We start from the raw sequence: 19,592 nt of genomic DNA, 5'->3' as shown, positions 1-19,592 counted from the left end.
TTTTATCACTTTATTGACTCTGCTCCACTGCAAATCTGGACTCAGTCTTAACTTGTTTTGGTCAGTGCTGGACACTTGGTTGACATTTGTTATACGACTGTGTGCAAAAATGGTGCATACTTCATGAGCAAAGTGAGATCTGGAAAAGTTGTCTCTTGCATAACTTTACTGTGTGAGAGAGTAGTAGGAGTCTGCTTAGATCTGAATTCTTTTCATTTCTAGCTGAAGCAGTATTTCATACCATATTTTGGTTTCTAAATACATACAAATGCACACTTACACAGAGACACACATACTCCAGTTTCATAAATCATGGGAATAATTTTATAGTGACTCCAGACCAGCATTCCTGTTACTAGTTTGCAGGACAAGAAAACTAATTGCTCTCACTTAACATGGTTCTTTCCAGATAACTGATGTGCTTTACCCAAGGCAATTTAGTCATTTAAGTGAAAGAATTGGAATGAACTCAGATATTCTGGATCCCAGTCCGTTGTTCTTTACAAGATACCCACAACTGAAACTATATAGAGCAGCCTTTGAGCATTTTTGAAATTCCTGGACTTTCCTTTGAGGTTGTTTCCCCCTCTAGTGTAGTTCTTCATATGAAGCGTCATGTAGATACATGTATTAATTGTTTTCACCAGGCATAAGGGAGCAGACTGTTCTTTAAGACCACTGTGGCTGGGACTGTGAGTGGATCGGGCCAGGAAATGAGAAATTAAGGCTGGGGATACAGAAGGTGGAAGGAGATGAGATTAGAAGGAAAGTGAAAGGGGTACAGAATAGATATTTGCTTTACAGGGTGAATTTGGTAGGGGGTGTGTGTGTGTGTGTACCGTGTACACCTGTACACACACACACGCCCCTAAACTATTTGATTTGGAATTTTGGAATAATTCATTAACATACTCACTTTGACCTGGTGTCTTTGGGGAGGGGACAGGACGTTTTTCATTTCTTAGTCGGTAATAGAATTTGCATTCCTGTTTTCTATTAGTGCCAATTTGCAGTTTTTCTTTTTCTTTTAAGTAACTCATTAATATTCAGAATCTGGATTTTTAGGTTAGGTTTACAGTATGAATAATCTTTGTACTTTGTGATTTTATCTTTTTGACCAGGAGTGTGTTGCTGCTGTTCTGCTCTGCGTCCTCGCTACAAACGCCTGGTGGACAACATATTCCCTGAAGATCCAAAAGTAATTTGATCTACATCTACTGATCTTCTCTTTGCTGACCCATCCTTACCCCCTGCTGACCTCCCTAAGGTTTCCCTAATTTCATTTCTCTACTTTTACTCCTAAATCCCATCATGTACAGTACTATTTTTATATTTATCTTTTTTTTTTTTTTACTTTAAAATGACCCATGCTTGCTTGTCTAATTTTCAGATCCTTTTTATAGATTAGCTGTACATTTGAAATGATGGACAGATGGTGTTCTCTTGTCTAGATGGTTCCTATATTTAAGTAATACTTTTCAGAAATTTATGAACCTGGTGCCAGATTATTTGTACGAAATGCTGAGAATACAACTGTGAACACAGACATGGTTTTCTGCTCTCACTTAGCTCACAGATAAGGAAATTGGCAATTACAGTATTGTGTGAAAGAATGCTGTAATAGAGAGATGAAGTACAGGGCACTTCTGGAGTAGGTCAGAATGATGCTTAATGTGGGCCTGGAGAACAGAGGCCTTTAGGAAATGAAATCTAAGCTAAGATCTCAAGAGTAAATAGTTTGGCCACACAGTTTTCAAAAGAGAATTGAGAAGTAAAGGAATAATATCCCAGACAGTTTGTTCTCTTTTTATTTAAATGCCTGTACATTTTTTATAGCCATTACTTTATTATGGAAGATTACTATTTTCAAAGGAATTGGATTTGAATGATTTTGTTTGGCGCTGTCCTAGGTTTTCTAGGATTCCTTTAGTCTAGTGTTAAATGGATATGAACAACAAAAAAAATGTTAGATGGGTTTAATTGCTTTATTTTAAAATGTAGCTGGGACACCTGGTTGGCTCAGTCCATAGAGGATACGATTTTTTATCATTGGGCTGTAGGTTCGAGTCCCATGTTGTATGTAGTGATTACTTAAAAATTAAAAAAAAATGTTTGCCAAAAAAATTAATAAAATATAGCCAATTACAGAAACCTTTTGGCTATCTTAACTTTTATATATTTCATGATATATGAAATATCTCATTTTTAATCAGATTTGATTTAAACATTCAGCCATTTAGAAGAGGTTAATCTGTTACATACTGTTGGCTTCCAGATGCCTGGATAATTTGTGGCATATTGAGACCAAAGATAATGTACCCACCTTTAGTAGCTTCCCATCCATTGACTCACATGAAGCACCAGCATACTAAATATGAAATCCTAAGGCATAAGTCAGTAAGCAAAATTTTAAGTAAAATGGGTGGGAAAGTTTTTGCCTTTAAAGCATAGAGGTTTTACTGTGGTTTGGCAATCTCTGGGAAGCTTTCTCTGAGGAAATGAGATTTGGGGGGCTTTGAAGGATGTGTACCATCTGGAGAAGTGAGATTAGTCTCTTTGTTGCAAGTGAGGGGCCTCTAGAGAAAAGGCAAAGGAGTGCAAGAGAAAGCAAGGGGTACATTTGAGATTAAGAACCTTCAAAGGGAGGTTTATATAACCTCATTGTAGAGGGTAATGGGTGGTAATCACGTTGACCACAATTTCTGATTTGAAATTCCAGTCGTGTCATTTAATAGACTGAATATTCAGATCACTGTCCTGAGGAGTCCGGGGCATATGGTTACTGAAGATAAGGTGGAGGCCAGATTATGGAGGAAAGTGAGTGACAGAGCTTCTCCTTTATCTGCTTTAACTCCTGGCCAGTGAGAGAGTTTTGAACATTTGTGACCATGGGAGTGATGACAGGTAGATTAGATTAGTGATGACAGAGAATGGTTATAGAAAGAATCTTTATTTTTGCAAAGTATTGATTGATTGCCAAGTATTTAGATAATATTTGTTCAAATGGAGATCTGTAAAGTAAGATTTAAAAAAATTTATATAAACCTTGCATATATGTGGCAGTTATAACCCTTTGACCTTATTTGTTGTTTTTAATTTATTGACCAACAATAAAAAATCGTTTAGTATATCCAACATAGATCAGGCATACTGCCCAGAGTACAGAGGTATACATGTTAAGTTCCTGCCTTCAAAGAGTGATCTAATGATGGGGACCAAACCGGGTCTTAATAATTACTAGCCTTGTGATCTTGGGCAGATACCTCAGTTTCTCATCATGAAATGGAAATTACAAATAGTGCCTATTTCATAAGATTCTCATGAGGATTAAATGAGTTAATATAATTCTTTGCTCACCCTTTCTTCCCTAGTGTCTATGACAGTACCTGGCACATAGTTAGTGCTTGGCAAGTATTTACTTATGAGTGAGAAACCAGTATGATAATGAGTGAGAAACAGAATGATAAAATATAATAAAGATAAGTACAGTGAGCTAAAGGAACATATAGGAGGAGCTTCTCACCCAGTCTTTGAAAGGATGTTGGGAGGGGTGCATTGAAGGCTTTTTGGAGGGCATTGAGACCTGCAGGATGAGTAGGAGTTACCCAGGTGAGCTAGAGAAGCAGCCCCAGGCAGAGGTGAGTTGAGTGAGAGGAGTCAAACAGACTGTATGATTCCGTCACTTGCTGCTGTTGATAATGCTGAAAAGCAGAGCAGTGATTGCCTGGACAGGAAGAGATGCACTGCAAAGGACATGATGAATCTTTTGCAAATGATAGAAATGTTTGTATCTTGTTTTTTAGTGGTGGTTTCACTGATAAACAACTGTCATAGTTCAAATTATATACTTAGGTATAGTTTATTGTGTATAAATTTTTTCTCAATAAAATTAGGAATAAAAAAAATGGATGAGAGGCCATCATATTTAAGTAATGATGTGTAAGAACTAATACAGAGGGAGAGGTTAAAAAACCAGGGAAGAGAGAGAATAACTTGATGGAGCCAGATCCTCGCCCATGTGAAGCAAACAGCAAGAACATAGGTGAACTGATTTCTCCAAGACAAGTCCTCCAAAAATAGGGCACTTTGACTTTGCATGGGGCAGTGTTTCTTCAGGTTCTATTGACCTTTTGATTCAGTTACTTCTTTGCTGTTGGATTATCCCGTGCGTTGTGGGATGTTTATTAGCCTCCCAGGCCTCTACTGTAGATACTAGTACACCCACCGCCCAGCTTTGACAATCCAAAATGTCTCCAGTCATTGCCCTGGGGGAGTGAAGTTACTGTGGTGGAAAACCACTGGTTTAGAGGGCACTGAGAAAGCAGGGGTATTTTTACCAGTAAATCCTAATCTGATGACTTCCATCTTTGAGAACGAGAAGAGCTCATTTGATGTCAGAGAGGGAAGAGAGGTGGCAAAGTAGCAAGTTTGAGGAAAACTGAGTAGAAAAAAAATAGGGTGGTGATGGAGCAATGGCAAAATAGCCAGAGAATATGGAGGGGCCGGTTGAAAATGCAGATTTTTAAAAACTTTTAGTTGTAGATTCATCATTTAACATAATTTTTCTGTCTTCCCTTCGTATCTCCTCTAGCAATCCTAATAGCATTTAGTTAACTTGAACTATATATGACCAAAACGTTTTAGGCTGATAATTGATGTGTTGTCTGAGGGTGGGGAGTACCATAAGACCTGTGGCCTGTCACCTTTTAGAGGGCAGAGACAAGTGAAAGTTTGCCAGTCCCACACTGGGGTCCTCTTCTTGTTTTTTTAAAATGTTGGCTAAGCAGAGATTCATGCAATTCTTAATACCCTCTCAGTTATTAATTAAAAGAAGGCTTTATAATGATATCAACAAGTTTTGAATCATTTTAACATGTTCACTGTTGTGTATATAAAGGAGTAAAATAGGCTTAACAACAGTGTAAAATTTTAAAATCGAAATAAATTTGTTTGAGACCTTTTCACTAAAATACCACCATTCCTGGGGTCCCTGGGTGGCTCAGTCGGTTAAGTGTCTGCCTTTGGTTGAGGGATCGAGCCCTACATGGGGCTCCCTGCTCCATGGGGAACCTGCTTCTCCCTCTCCCTCTGTCTGCTGTTCCCCCTGCTTGTACGCTCTCTCTTTGTCTCAAATAAATAAAATCTTTTAAAAAATAAATAAATAAAATACATCCCATTCCCTACATATTATAGTTAGTTGAGCTGTTTCTCTATTTAGGAAGGTGTTAGAATAATTTGTTGCTTGTGAAGGTACTTTTAAATATTCTTCCCGAATAAGGGCATTTCTTTAACTTTCTGAAAATTCTATATCCAGAATGGTGACTATTTACAGTAAGGAGGTTATAGCCAGAAAGGTTCAGCATAAATAATGGATTAATCACGAAACCCAAAAGAGGACATGTGAAGCAAACAACGCTTAGAAGTAAAAAATAACTATGAAAATATAGATAGCCTATTTATCTTGCCGTTCTTCTTATTTTTAGGATGGCCTTGTTAAAGCTGACATGGAGAAATTGACATTTTATGCAGTATCTGCTCCAGAGAAACTGGACCGAATTGGTTCTTACTTAGCAGAAAGGTTGAGCAGGGATGTTGTCAGACATCGTTCTGGGTAAGAAAACTAATTGCTGCTAATACTATGTCTCTGAAAATTCTTCCTAAGTTAAATAATTCTGTACATTTTTTTGTCATCGAGTCATGCAAAGATGATATGTGGAAGATAAAAACCTTGTAACATTTTACAAGGAAATATGTATACTTTATAGATGTTTACAGGTTTTATTACTTTTCTGATGGTCATGTTTTAAGAATAGACATGTGAGTTAACAGAGTTGCCTTTAGCTTAAGCATCCGTTGATATTTGGTATTCTAATTTAATGGAAATAATAGAAATTGACTCCCTTAATGTTTTTACCTATCAGTAGACTAATAAAAGAGAACATTAGGCTTAGGTATTGAGGTCCAGAGAATGTAAGCATGTTGATTTGGAGCTGTGTTAGCTGTATACCTACCTATAAATCAGGGTCTGCCATCATACTCCATTCTCTATGCTTGAACAGTAGTAACTTGGATAATTTGGATTATAAGTACTTTTCCATATTCGTTTTATGATCCTTGTTTCTTAGAGTACTCCATTCTTCAAGTGATACTGGTTTTCTCTACTTCCATGTGGTTACCTCTTAAAACATTTTAGCAAGTCTTAACAGTTATTGAAACAAAGTTATTGAAAGTCAATTTTAATTTTTAAAATCTGTTGAATTGTAAGGTTAACTTTATGAGATGTTTCCTTATGAGACTCTGTTGTTGCTGGTGATGTTTTTTACACTCATTTACAAATACAAATAGATTATATTGGAAACTTCAGGCACATTGCTTATAGTAACTCTTTTGGGTCAGATACAAAGATAGATGGTTAGAAATCTGGAAAATAGAAAATGTCCGTGTTTCCAAAGAAAAATATACACAAAGCTAATGTTAAGCTTTAGAAGAGTTTGGAAAGGAGACTGTGTTGGTGGTAGTACAGCATAGTTTCTGTATACTTCAGTATGGGGGTTATTATATAATCTAAGATCATTACTGTTTGTGAGAAGTAAGATTTCACTTAGGAACTACTAAATTTGCCTTTTTCCTTTCTGTGCATTTACATTTAATTATCCCAATGAAGAAGCACCTAAGAGAATTTGGAGAGCTCGTAAACCTTTGACATTATCTTTCTCTTACATTTAGGTATGTTTTAATTGCTATGGAGGCTTTGGACCAGCTTCTTATGGCTTGCCATTCTCAGAGCATCAAGCCATTTGTAGAAAGTTTTCTTCATATGGTAGCAAAGCTGCTAGAATCAGGGGAACCAAAGCTTCAAGTTCTTGGAACAAATTCTGTGAGTAGAACTGTTCTCTTTCAGGTTAATTAGCATATCTAGATTGATCTCTTCTTAGAATATTTTCACCTGATAAAAACAAATGCTCTGGTCAGGGGATGTGGACAAACAATACAAATGTGGATGATTAGAACACTGTCTCTAGGGGTGCCTGGCTCTTTCCTTCAGCAAAGTGTGCAACTCAATCTTGAGGTTGTGCATTTGAGCTCACTTGGGGTATAGAGATTATTTAAATATAAAATCTTAAAAAAAACAAAACAAAAACAAAAGCACCGTCTCTAGCTTTTTCTGTTGCTTCTTGTGAAATCTGTGATACAGCCCATGATTGAGGAATAACATTTTCTGCAGGTTTGGGACTAACTGAGGTTATCATTGAAGCACAGTCAGTGTCTAGGAAATGGAGAGGAGCTTTTATTTTATTTTATTTTATTTTTTAAGATTTTATTTATTTATGACACAGAGATAGCGAGAGAGGGAACGCAAGCACAGGGGAGCTAGAGAGGGAGAGGCAGGCTCCCCGTTCAGCAGGGAGCCCAATATGGTGCTCAATCCCAGGACTCTGGGATCACGACCTGAGCCAAAGGCAGACACTTAACAACTGAGCCACCGAGGTGCCCCTGGAGAAGAGCTTTTAGAGAAAGACCTTTTCTTCTAGAGAGTGGGCTCACTCACTCAAAAGAAACTGGGTTAAAGTGTTAAAGTTAATATTTATAATGCTATATTCTTGATTTTTCTCAAGTTTGTTAAAAAATTTCTTTTGTATGTATATAGTGTTTATGATTGTTGTATGTTTTGCTTGCTGCTTATTTGGATAGTTCTTGTTAATATAACAAGTAATGGATGAAAGTAAATGTGTTCCAAATGTTCCAAAAGGGTGATAACATGTTTATATTTTGGGGGTTTTTTTGTGCTTTTTTTTTTTTAGTTTGTCAAATTTGCAAATATTGAAGAAGACACACCATCCTATCACAGACGTTACGACTTTTTTGTATCTCGCTTCAGTGCCATGTGTCATTCCTGTCATAGTGATCCAGAAATACGAACAGAGTATGTATTATTTTACTCTATGACTTATTATTCAGTACGTGGGGCTTAAACTCAGGACCCTGATGAGATCAAGACCTGTGCTGAGATCAAGAGTTGGATGCTTAACCGACTGGGCCACCCAGGCACCCCTACTCCGTGACTTAAAGTCATAGAGTAGTTTATTAATGAGTTCTGTGTTTTGATTACCATAAGACATAAATGGTATATTACATAACGATTACCAAAGGAAATGGGAAAATACACACTTTTTTTCTTGAAATATGACTTTCTATCACCGTTAGAAGGACTGGCTGAAGTAGCCCAACTGAGACTGGTTTCTCGGTTTAGTCTTTTATCTTCTTCTCATCTCTGTTTCTTGTTCCTTTATGGAATATGAACTCCCCAAGAGGACAGGGTCCTTGTTTTGAGGACTGGTGTATCACTAGTTTGAATGGTGCCGAGCACATAGTAGGCTCTCAGTAAGTACTTTTTTAGTGAATACATACATAAATTGAATGAATGAAAGAATATTACTGAATCATTGTCAGTCTGAGTTTATCATAACAACTGATTTGGGTGTTTTTAAACATTTCTTGTGGATACTTGTTAGTAATCTGGAATCAAATACTTAAACTGCAGACACAGTCTATAGGTTGATATTTATACGGAAATGAGAAGCTTTAAAGTTAGGAATTGAAATCAAAATGAATCTGGCAAATAAAAAGTAGTTTGAGCTTTATGATACTACACCTGAAAAGAAAGAAACTAACCTGAATTCAGAGAGTTATTGTAGGCAGTTTGAAGTCAAGATTTAGCATGTTTGTAATTGTTAGTTCTCTTTTAAAATAAGGGATGTGCAGAAATATAACTAGCTTTTAGTGTGCAAAGTTACAATGTTGGTTTATACAAACCAAAACAAATGTAAAAAGTTATTTTAACATGGAGAAAGAAAGCTGAGAAGGGATTTACTAGTTGTTTTCAGATACAAGCACATTGTCTGACATGTTGTAGGTTTAATTTTCCCTCAGTTTAGTATTGGCCAATTTGAATTATGCTGTTACTCTTTATTATGAGTGTAGAGCCTTAGAAAGGTAGAGATAACTGTTACTGTCTTGCTAATTTCCTCTTTTTTCCAGTTACCATTAAAATCCTTTTTTTTCCTCCCTAAAGTGCATTTAAAATTTTTTTTTTTTGTAAAATTTGTCCCTCTTCTGGGCTGCCTGGGTGGCTCAGCAAGGGGTCTGCTTGAGGTTCTTCCTCTCTGTCTTTCCTTCTTCCAGTTTGCACATGCACATGCACGCTCTCTCTCTCAAATGATTCTTAAAAAAAAAGAAATAAAAAATTTTTTCCCTGTTCTCAAAGGCTGACATTAACTTATTAATGGGGCAAAAAGGTATAAAGATTACCTAAAGAAAAGGATAGATTTTAAAGATTTTGACAATTTTGTTTTCTTTTAAAATATGGCAAATATATCGAATGTAGTATTTCTTTTGTTTAGTATCGTAAGGATTACTAAATATACAAATATTTCTCATTTTGATTGACGTGAGTTTCACATATAAATCAGTGTAGGTGAAAAGTGTTTGTGCTATACATAGTTATTCATGAAATTTAGGGGTGACTGGATGGCTCATTCAGTTAAGTGGCTGACTCTTGATTTCAGTTCAGGTCCTGTTCTCAGAGTCTTGGGATTGAGCCCTGCATTGGGCTCCATGCTCAATGGGAAGTCTGCTTGGGGATTCTCTCCTTCCCCACCCCCGTCTCAAATAAATAAATCCTTAAAAAAAAAAGTTTAAAATTTAATACTTAAGATGTCTTATTTTTAGGTATGTACTGCCCCCTAGTGAAAGATCTTGTCTTTTGAACATATTTTCATCTAACATTTTTCACTAATATTTATAAAAAGAAACTTGAAATTTTCTAAATACAAATGAAAGGCCTTATAGTACTTTTTTCTAATTCTGAGTCTTTCCAGAATTATATATTTGAAGTTGCAAAATGACATTTTGTTTGGATCAGTGAAATAAATGAGTAAGTTAAAAAGCTTTTAAGATACAAGGCTTGATTTTTTTTTCCACTTTGTTTTAAATAAAAGTTCTTTTGGTTTTCTTCAGGTATAACTGAGTTATCTGTCATTCCCTTTTTTTTTTTTTTTTTTAAGCAAAACTGTATCAAATAGAATTCAGGGGACTAGGAAATGGTGCTGAAAACTTAAGATTTTCTTAACATATTTGCCTTGCAGAAATGGTTCCTACCTGTAAAGTCATACATCATAATCTTTTTTTTTAATAAAGTTTTGGGTTTTTTTTTTTAAGATTTTATTTATTTATTTGAGAGAGAGGCAGAGCATGAGAAGGGAGAAGGTCAGAGGGAGAAGCAGACTCCCTGTGGAGGTGGGAGCCCGATGCAGGACTTGATCCTGCGACTCCAGGATCATGACCTGAGCTGAAGGCAGCTGCTTAACCAACTGAGCCACCCAGGTGCCCTGTACATCATAATCTTAATTATTAAACTCTAATTTCCTAAGCAACCTTCAGTTATGGTAGCAGTCATCATTGTCGTAATAATGATTAACAATAGCAGGAGCAGCTAACACTTATTGAGTAATTGTGTGCCAGTTTAATGTTTTATTGGGTAAGCACTGTAATGAATTAGCTCATTAACTCATTTAGATCCTTACAACATTCTTGTGCTTTAGGCAAAATTCCTTCATGGCTAGCATATATTGGTTAGGTCAGATCTAGATCTGAATTGGATGCCAGCTGTTTATCTCTAGTAGCTATGGATCCTCCTTCTTTTGAACAAGGGCATCACCATCTGCTGCCCTCCATTTAGGCTGCTGTGTCATGAGGCATCAGCCATCCTCCTTGTGGCATCTTGTTCATGTGCTCTGTGCGACCTTGTGCTTAGTCCTCTCATCACCCAAGGAGTAATGGCAGGCACACAAAGCAGACACCGTGATAGCAATGTTAGTCTTGCCAGCTTGTGATAGCTGTACAAGAGTCTCTTAAGGCTTTGTTTTAGAAAGTGACACGTATAGACACAGCTTTGAAATAGGCAACATCTGTCTTTGTTTCCTGTTCACTTTCTTACCTGTTTAGTATCCTGTTACCCTTTTCTCCATCTGCCATTCCTGAATGCCTGTGTTATGTCCTCTTGGGTGAGCACAGTCATCCCCTTCCCCATAACTTTCATTCTTCAAAACCTGTAACTTTTAGAAGGCTGTGCTGGGTGAGCTAAATAAGCCTCTCTTGGTGAGTATTTTGGTAGTAGCAAAAAAAGGAAGTAAATAACGATCAAATTGCTCCAGAAAGAAGTTGTTTGGGGGCAGATGGGTGACCAGGTTAGCTCTGCTTTTGAGATTCTTCCTCCCTGGCTTTTATATGCTGTTTTCTAATGTTTTTTTCTTTTCATTCTTGAACCTGTAGACTTAAAAAAAAAAAAAAAAAAAAGACGAGTGAGGAGGAGTGAAGAGCTTGAGGAAGTTGTGGGTTGTAATGGGATAATAGGGCAAGAGAATTCTCTCCCTATGTGTATTTTCAGTCACACATATACATGATGTGTACATATGTTAGTATACATGGGTTTGTATGTTTAAACATGGTGGAGGTTGTCTGTACTCCCATTTTGATAGTTCTCATTTGTCACAATACCTTTATGGGAACCAGCTTAGTCTTCTCTGTGGACTGTGGGAAGTGAGAGGAGCGGTCCTTGGGGACAAGCAGTGAAAAAGTCTGAGAAAGCACTGAAGGGAGTTCAAGAAGAGTGAGATCTTGTTTTCACTCAGCTTCTGAGACTTCCAGGCAAGAAATGGAAAGAATCTAGTTCATACTAGTTTAAATTATCGTCACCCCTTAGGAAAACCTAATGCTTTTGATTTAATTCTTTTTTATTAAAAAATAATAAACTTGATATTACTATACTTTACAGTCCCTTTAAACTTTAAATACTGATTTTTAAAAGGTGGAGTTCAGATTAAATCTTGGGGCACCTGGCTGGGTCAGTCGGTAGAGCATGTGACTCTTAATCTTGGGGTTGTGAGGTTGAACCCTGCATCTGGGGGGTAGCGATTATATTAAAAAACTAAAAAAAAAAAAAAAACATAAAGTAAATCTCTTTTAGAACTACCATATCTCTATCTTAGATTTTTGAGATATTAATTTCTTAGACTTGTGTTATTTTCATTTTGTTGACTTGAGATAACAGTATTTACTTGGCATCCATGTTCTTAGCAAAATAGGCAGACTTGTTTAACCTTTTTCATGACTCAGTTTTTTCTTTTTTATAGAATCCGAATTGCCGGAATCAGGGGTATTCAAGGAGTGGTTCGCAAAACAGTTAATGATGAACTTCGGGCTACCATTTGGGAACCCCAGCATATGGATAAAATTGTTCCATCCCTGTTATTTAACATGCAAAAGATAGAAGAGACTGACAGGTATGGAATAAAGATACTAGGATTGAGGGTGTGTTACTTTTATATATGTGTTTGTGTGCTTGCTTGCCAGGATAAGCAAATTTTGTCCTTAGTATTATATAAATAGTAGTCTCATAAACTTGAATGAGTTTAAATATGTCCCCTTTCTGAAAAAATTATTCATCTTTAGGCTTAGTAGACCATAGATTCTTACTCATACATTTAAGGTTTTATTTCTTTTAGAATAAATTTACACTTGCTGCTTGTTGCTGAGCATCCAAATTGCTGTTTGAATTAATACTAAAAGTTGCAAGTGTGAGAAACAGAAATCACAGCTGAACATCTGTTACTCTTTAGAGACCCAGGATGCTAGTTCTTAGACGGTTAGAACTAACCAAAATAATAATGATTGTAATTGCTATTCACTTTTTTAAACAAAAGGTTAGACTGTGTTTGTTTCTTATTCTTAGGTTATTTTGGGAGAAAAGGAAAACATTTGAACATTTCTGCAGAGTCACGTCTGTTCTGTTAGCTGTTAAAACTGGTGTTAGAGTTCTTTCATGTGGCTTTCTTCATTTCCCTTTTTTTACCAGTCGCACAGGTCCTCCTCCTTCCCCTCCTGCCACTGACAAAGAAGAGAATCCCGCTGTGCTGGCCGAAAACTGTTTCAGAGAACTGCTGGGTCGAGCAACTTTTGGGAACATGAACAATGCTGTTAGACCAGTTTTTGCGTAAGGATTTGGTATTTTCCTGGTTATTTGTGATGTGATGTATTGATACTGTGTTCATTTCCTTGCAGAGGACGCTTTTTGCTGGCATGAGTGTGTTATTAGTGGAAAGTGTAGCATTGTGGGAAGAGAATAGGAGTGAGGCTGACATCCTGTGTTTGAGTACTGTTCAGCCAATGCATCAGCATTTTCCCCTTAAAAATGAAGTACAGTCATGTGCTTGATATCCTGTGCATCATTTATCATGAATTTCTACTCCCAGACCTTGAAATTTGTATGCACAGTAAGATATTAAACAGTGTCCAAGTGTGATGTGTCTTGTTTTAATAGCTTCTGTGGTCATTTCGTCCCAGTCCTTGGCTTCTGTTTCTTGGCTTTCTTTCTCCTGTGGCTGGACTGCCTTGGTGCACGTTCACGTCTCTAAATTTCACCTTTTATCTTTGACTGGTCAGAGCAGGAATATTGAATATCTCATTGGTATATATGGTCTTCCCTTAGGGAAAATACATTTGTGAACTTTGAGTTTCTCCACAGGCTTTTGTGTTCTAACTCAATCATCACATGATAGATCTACTATATAATATTCTCTGTAATTTCTGGCCATTTTTGCTAGTTTTTGCTAATCATTTACCTTGTCCTTTTCCTTTCCCTACTGTAACATCTTTATAACACATATAAAAAGTAGTATAATATTCCAGAATTCTTTACTTAAGGCAAATATTTGGGCTCAGAGTTGAGCTTTAGTTAATAAGAGTCTATAAGCCACAAAATTATATTAAAAATCAGAGAATCATTAGGTTTCCAAAGGGATCCATGATTTTCCTCCACTGCCCCCTCCCCGAAAAAAATTGGGGTCTACTGTTTAATGACTCTGTGTGTTTATGGAAATGCTAGTAAGGAAGTAAAATTATATCAGATACAACTAAAGGCAGATTTATTGTTCAGTGTAACCAGGCCTACTGATTTAATATCTCAGATTTCACATTTTTATCTTAATACTCCTATTCTCTGGGAGGTACTCTATATAAGGCCGTAAAAATCTAGAGAGCGATCCTGAGAGAAAGAAGCTCCTGAATTAGCTCTACTTGAGTTGCGTAGCCTGAAGTGCTGTGCTTTTCACTATGTAGAACTTAATGGACTTAAATCTTGATCATGTGTTAGTTAATTAAGTTGTTAATTAAATATTTAATTGTATGTTAGCTATTTAGTGAGCTAAATATTAAGTGCCCTCTCTCAGTAAGACACTAGGTATTTTGGAGAATATATACATGGATAAAACTGTCCTAGTCCTCAGCAAACTTTTGACGGATAATTTACATGCATAATAATTGTCATATGTAGGTTATGAGGAAAGGCCAGAAGTGCTATAGCAGTTCAAAACAAAGAATTCAAGTCAAATTTGGAATATTGGGGGTGATCTTTTTTGATACTTGGGTGGGTAAGTAGATTCTAGCTGGTTGAGATGCATGAGCAGAGGCGAAGAAGTGTGGACTCTGAGAAGTAGAGATTAGTTGACGCCATTGGCTGGAGTGTCAGAATTAAAGGGGGTTGGCTGGTGTAAGATGAGAGAAATGTAGTTCAAGCCACACCATGGAGATCTCACAGTTTTATATTTAAATCTGTAAGGAATTGATGATCTTAGCTAAAAGGTGTGAAATGGCCAGAACTGCCCTTTGAGAAAGTTAATCACATGAGCTCTGAGAATGGGTTTGAGCCAGGGCCAGTGTGTTAGTAGGTTACTATAATACAGTTCTCAACAAGAAGGTACAAGAACCAGGAGTAATTGGTACCATGCTTGAGGAGGTAAATAAAGTTCAGTTTTCTGCCTCTTCAGCAAACTGGATTTTGAACTTTGTAGAATAGTGGTACATTTTAACTTCAGGCAATTTTACAGCTTCTTTTAGTGCTAAATGACTTACTTTAGGAAGTTTTACTTTACTTTAAACCTGCAGTTTTCTTTCTTTTTTTGGAGGGTGGGGTGGGGGGAAACATTATTTATGTACTATTCTTAAATACTGAAAAATGTATCCTGTTGTATTGATTGTTTATTAAAAATGTGATTTTCAAAATTTCTATTAAATCATTTATTTTCTTTACTAGATCAAATAATGGTTGAAATAAAAAACCTACTTTAGTGTCGCACTAAAGCATTTTTTGCAAGTAATTTCCCAGGGCAATTTTTCCTACTTAAGAGCTACTTTTTGTAGTCATTCATTAACTAGAAATAAAATGCTTTTGTTAGGAGATGAATCCTTCTTACTTCTGGAAGACTTCTGTGAGGTACTAATTTTGCAAAGTATGCTACACTGTTTTCATTTTTACTTTTACTTAAAAAAATTACTTAATATATCATTGAAAATACTATTCTTAGTGCATACTTTTTTATATATTCTAAAGTTAATTTAGCATTGAAAGAAGAAATTATTAGCATGAAGGCAAATGTGATTTTAATAACATATTTTCTATGTAAAATAGTTTTGTCTTTTCTTTCTACTTTCTTCTTCTTCTTTTTTTTTTTTTTTTTTTCTTAAGTAGGCTCCATGCTGGGCCTGAACTCACAACCCTGAGATCAGGACCTGAGTTGAGATTAAGAGTTGGATGCTTAACCAACTGAGCCATCCAGGTGCCCCTATCGCAATTTTTATATGCAGAGATTTTTAACTTTTACATAGTTGAAGGTATTTCTTTTTAAATTATTAGGATTAAGATTGCCTATTTCATATTTTATAAATTATGGCTCTGATTTTTTTAACCAGAATATGTTCAGCTCAAGATTTTAATTTTTGAGAAATTTAATAGATTAGGATTAAAGTACCATACATTTAGTAGTTAGAGATATATTTTAGTAAGGTGTGGTCACTCAGTTATCACAATTCCTTTTTGAATTTTTTGAACCTAGAAAATTTAGTCTGACTTTTTAGAGCAGATGTAACATCAGTGTTCGTTGAATACTTGGGCAAAAATTTGGGGCGTTAGAGTAGCAGGGAAGAAGGGATAAAGATTGAGATTAAAGTTGATGTTGTACATTGTCAGACAACTGTGCTTAGTGATTTTGCTAGCTTTATCTCACTTATTCTGCACAGTACAGTTATCCTGTACAGGGAAGGTACTGTCACTCCTGTTTTACAAATAAATGAAAGGCTACGGCTCATAGCTCTAAACTTTGAAATTCTTTGCATTGATTGATTCTGAACCTGTAAAGATTTCATAAGAAAATTTTTGTATGTAAGTTACTCCTCAACATTTATAAAATCCTGTTGAAATTAAAATTTGACATTTGGAGACAAAATTAGACATTCATATGTAGAATGTCAACAGCTGTGATAAAAGATAAAAGCTCTTCCTGTTTCCTAAAGTTTTCAACAGAGAGAACTGGTATGTTTGATGTTTGGTTGTCTAGAAGTAACTTAAAGTAAGAACCAGAAGTTTCTTTGAAGTCACATGTTTCATTTTCTGAATGATTGAGAATTTTGCATGTCATTATGCAGTGTCTCCATGATTTTTACATATATAAAAATAAGGCATTTTCTTTTTTCTCAAAATCTAAGTGAAATTGTTTTTGTGCTGTCAGGAATAGTAAGGTGAAAAAAATTTTTTTAAAGATTTTATTTTTGTTTATTTGTCAGAGAGAGAGAGAGAGAGAGTGCACACAAGAAGGGGGAGTGGCAGGCAGAGGAAGAAGTAGGCTTTCCTCTGAGCAAGGAGCCCAATGTGGGACTCGATCCCAGGACCCTGGGATTATGACCTGAGCTGAAGGCAGACGCTTAAGGGATGAAAATTTTATGCTTCATCTGACCTCTCAGCCTGACTGTGCTTATAGATCTCCCACTAGCATCCATACCGTAGAATTAGAATAATTCTAATTATTAGAATTATTTTTGTTTGAACTGAATATATTTTGTGCCAGTTCTTGTTTTAGAAGTGATTGCGTTAAATTCATTTTTTTTTCCCACTTTCAAAGATTTCACCCAGTTTATAGCTATACTTTTTCTTTCTTGTTGTGTATAAGAGACCGCTCAAACTGAAATTCCCTACCTGTTTTGCAAAGATAGTAGGGTAATAAATTGTATATGTAAGTCCAGGGTAGTGGTTTTCAGAAGTTAATTGTACTTAAAAATTTCTGGATGTGTAAGATCTTTGGCCCCATGGTTCTTGGGACTGGGACACAGTAGAGAGCCCTGAAATCTGCTTGTTGCTGTTTTTAACCAAATCTGAAGGTGATTTTGATACATGTTGTCTGAGAAAAATGATTTGAGAATCACTGGTTCTGTATTTGGAAATTCCTTCCCTCTTCCTTTACCCTTACTAGTAAACTACTAGAAAAAATAGTATGTAGTTGTTGCCTGGTTCCATTGTAGTCTGACTGCTACTCATGCCAATGTGTTGGAGCTCTTCTTACAAAGGTAACAAGCACACTGAACCTGTAACATTGCTTTGCTTTTCCCCTCCAGTGGCAGGAGTGATGTGTTGTTTCTTGTCCTAGACAGCCTAAATCAACACTGCATTTAGTTACAAATTTAAAATATATATAAACACCTGCCAGGATATAGACTGATGGCTTGAAAGACCATAACAAAAAGCATTATTCAACCAAATCTACCATTTCTTTCCTGAAAACTGAACTAAAATAAGGACAAAATAAATGTGAGAAAATGAAGTCCTGATACCAAAACAATTTAAATTAATTCCTCCAGAGCTAAGTCATTGGTTTTAAATCATCGTTTTAAATGATTCATATTATCTAGAGAAGGGCCACAAATACTGACATTCATTACCTATTCTGTGCCATATACCATGCTATGTATCTTTACATGAGTTCTTGTTTAATCATTCCAACAGCCCTGTAAGGACACTGAAATTCATGAGGTGAAATCATTTGTCTGCAGTGACAGTTCCTAAGTGGCATTCGAATGCCGGGATTTAACCCCATTTTCGAGATTCCCATACCATTTTACCACTCAGCATGATGTTTGTGGAGGCTTTTTTTATTTTTTAGATAAAGAACTTGGCTTAAGAATATTCTGTCTTATTTCAAGTTTGCTGTCAGTTTTTAAAATCACAAGCTTTTGTTTTTACATAATTTTTCTGCTTTGAGTGTTCTTAGGAAATTAACATTCATTTTTATATAAAATTTAAAGTTTAACATTCATTTTTTTGGTGTACAGTTTAATATTTTTTTTTCTTCTTTAGGAATACAAGGTTAAATTCTTTTGTCTTAATGTCTACTTCCAGCTAGTATGTTTTCCAGTTTCACAAATTAGGTATTATGTTTTTCAGTGTTTGTGTGTATTTTAACTTGTATATTGTTCAGTTTCGTTGCTCAACTTTCCTTTTTGCCTTTCTGTTCTTTATTCCGGCATCATTTTTATTTCTTTCTTCCTGAAGTAAGTGTTCCAGAAATGGCTTTATCGCATGTCTTTATTTTATCCACATTGAAAGTTTTGCTCGGTATATAATACGAAGCTGAATTAATAGATTCGGTGCTCTGAGGGTATTATTCTGTTCTTTTCTGCCTTCTGTTGTTGCTCCTGGTGAGGGATCTCTGAATCCAGTTCTGTTTCCTTTATAGGTGAGCTGTTGTTGTTCCTCTTGGACTCCTGTTAACCTTCTCTTTATCTTGATGGGATTCCTAAACCTGAGGATTAGGGTTTTGGTCTTTGGTTGGTTGTTTTTAATTAGAAAACTTCTTAGCCATTGGCTCCTCAAATGGAGCTCACTCTCATTCCGTGCTTGTTCTTCTGAAACCCTGGCTAAAGGTGTTTTAAGGTCTTTTCCCTTTTTATTTCATGGCTCTTAAGCTCTCTAACACATCATTCATTCCTTTGCTTCTCTGTGCTACATTTTAGAATACAACTTTACATACTGTTAAGGGTTCTACAGGAAGAACGGGGAATAAAAAAGGGAATTCTTAAAGTAATTTTCTTATTAATTACAGGCATTTAGACCATCACAAACTATGGGATCCCAATGAATTTGCAGTTCACTGCTTTAAAATTATAATGTATTCCATTCAGGTAAGCATTGGTTAAGTATTTATCATATTTAAGTAATTTTGATTCTGTACCTCTCTGTCATCAGAGATGTAGAACACTGTAAAATATACAACATGTTCTTAATTTGTTTTTTGTCTCATTTTTACTTACCACTTATTTTTTTATTTGCAAAGATGAAAAGATATTTACTAAAAAGAAAAGATTTCATGATGATGCTGTTTATTATTCATTTATTTAAATATTTTTATTGTATATGTATATATATTTCACTGATAAACTGATATTGGAATTGAAATTTATTACAGTAGCATATAGTTGATAGTAAATAGCATTTATTGAGTTTTTACTATGTAATAGTACATGTATTAACTCCCCTAGCCTATAATAGAACCTTATGATGAGACACTTTTTTCTACTGCAGAGCACCACACCTTGGTTCTCCTTGAAACCTGAACAGACCCATGTAGCTCTTAGGACAAGTGGGATTTTAAGTCTTTTTTTTTTTTATGCCCTAAAAAGTCATCATTAATTCAAAGGAGATAAGGTAGAGT

General features: G+C 35.7%; 1 protein-coding gene across 2 annotated transcripts in view; it reads left to right on the top strand.

The window, feature by feature from the left end:
• The window catches only part of EFR3A (EFR3 homolog A), a 108,410-nt gene that overhangs the window by 37,708 nt on the left and 51,110 nt on the right, over positions 1-19,592 (top strand). The window contains exons 2-8 of one of the 2 annotated variants that reach the window (XM_080801461.1): positions 1,122-1,198; positions 5,484-5,611; positions 6,727-6,877; positions 7,803-7,924; positions 12,192-12,341; positions 12,914-13,051; positions 18,984-19,062. In XM_080801461.1, the coding sequence (XP_080657587.1) occupies positions 1,122-1,198; positions 5,484-5,611; positions 6,727-6,877; positions 7,803-7,924; positions 12,192-12,341; positions 12,914-13,051; positions 18,984-19,062 (845 nt within the window). Of the gene's footprint in view, positions 1-1,121; positions 1,268-5,483; positions 5,612-6,726; positions 6,878-7,802; positions 7,925-12,191; positions 12,342-12,913; positions 13,052-18,983; positions 19,063-19,592 lie in introns of both variants that reach the window. The other variant, XM_080801462.1, reaches the window with a different exon arrangement.

Source organism: Martes martes (genome assembly GCF_963455335.1).
Source record: "Martes martes genome assembly, chromosome: 4".
Classification (NCBI taxonomy): domain Eukaryota; kingdom Metazoa; phylum Chordata; class Mammalia; order Carnivora; family Mustelidae; genus Martes; species Martes martes.
Note: the sequence above shows the minus strand (reverse complement) of the source record. Positions and strands in the feature narration are given on the sequence as shown.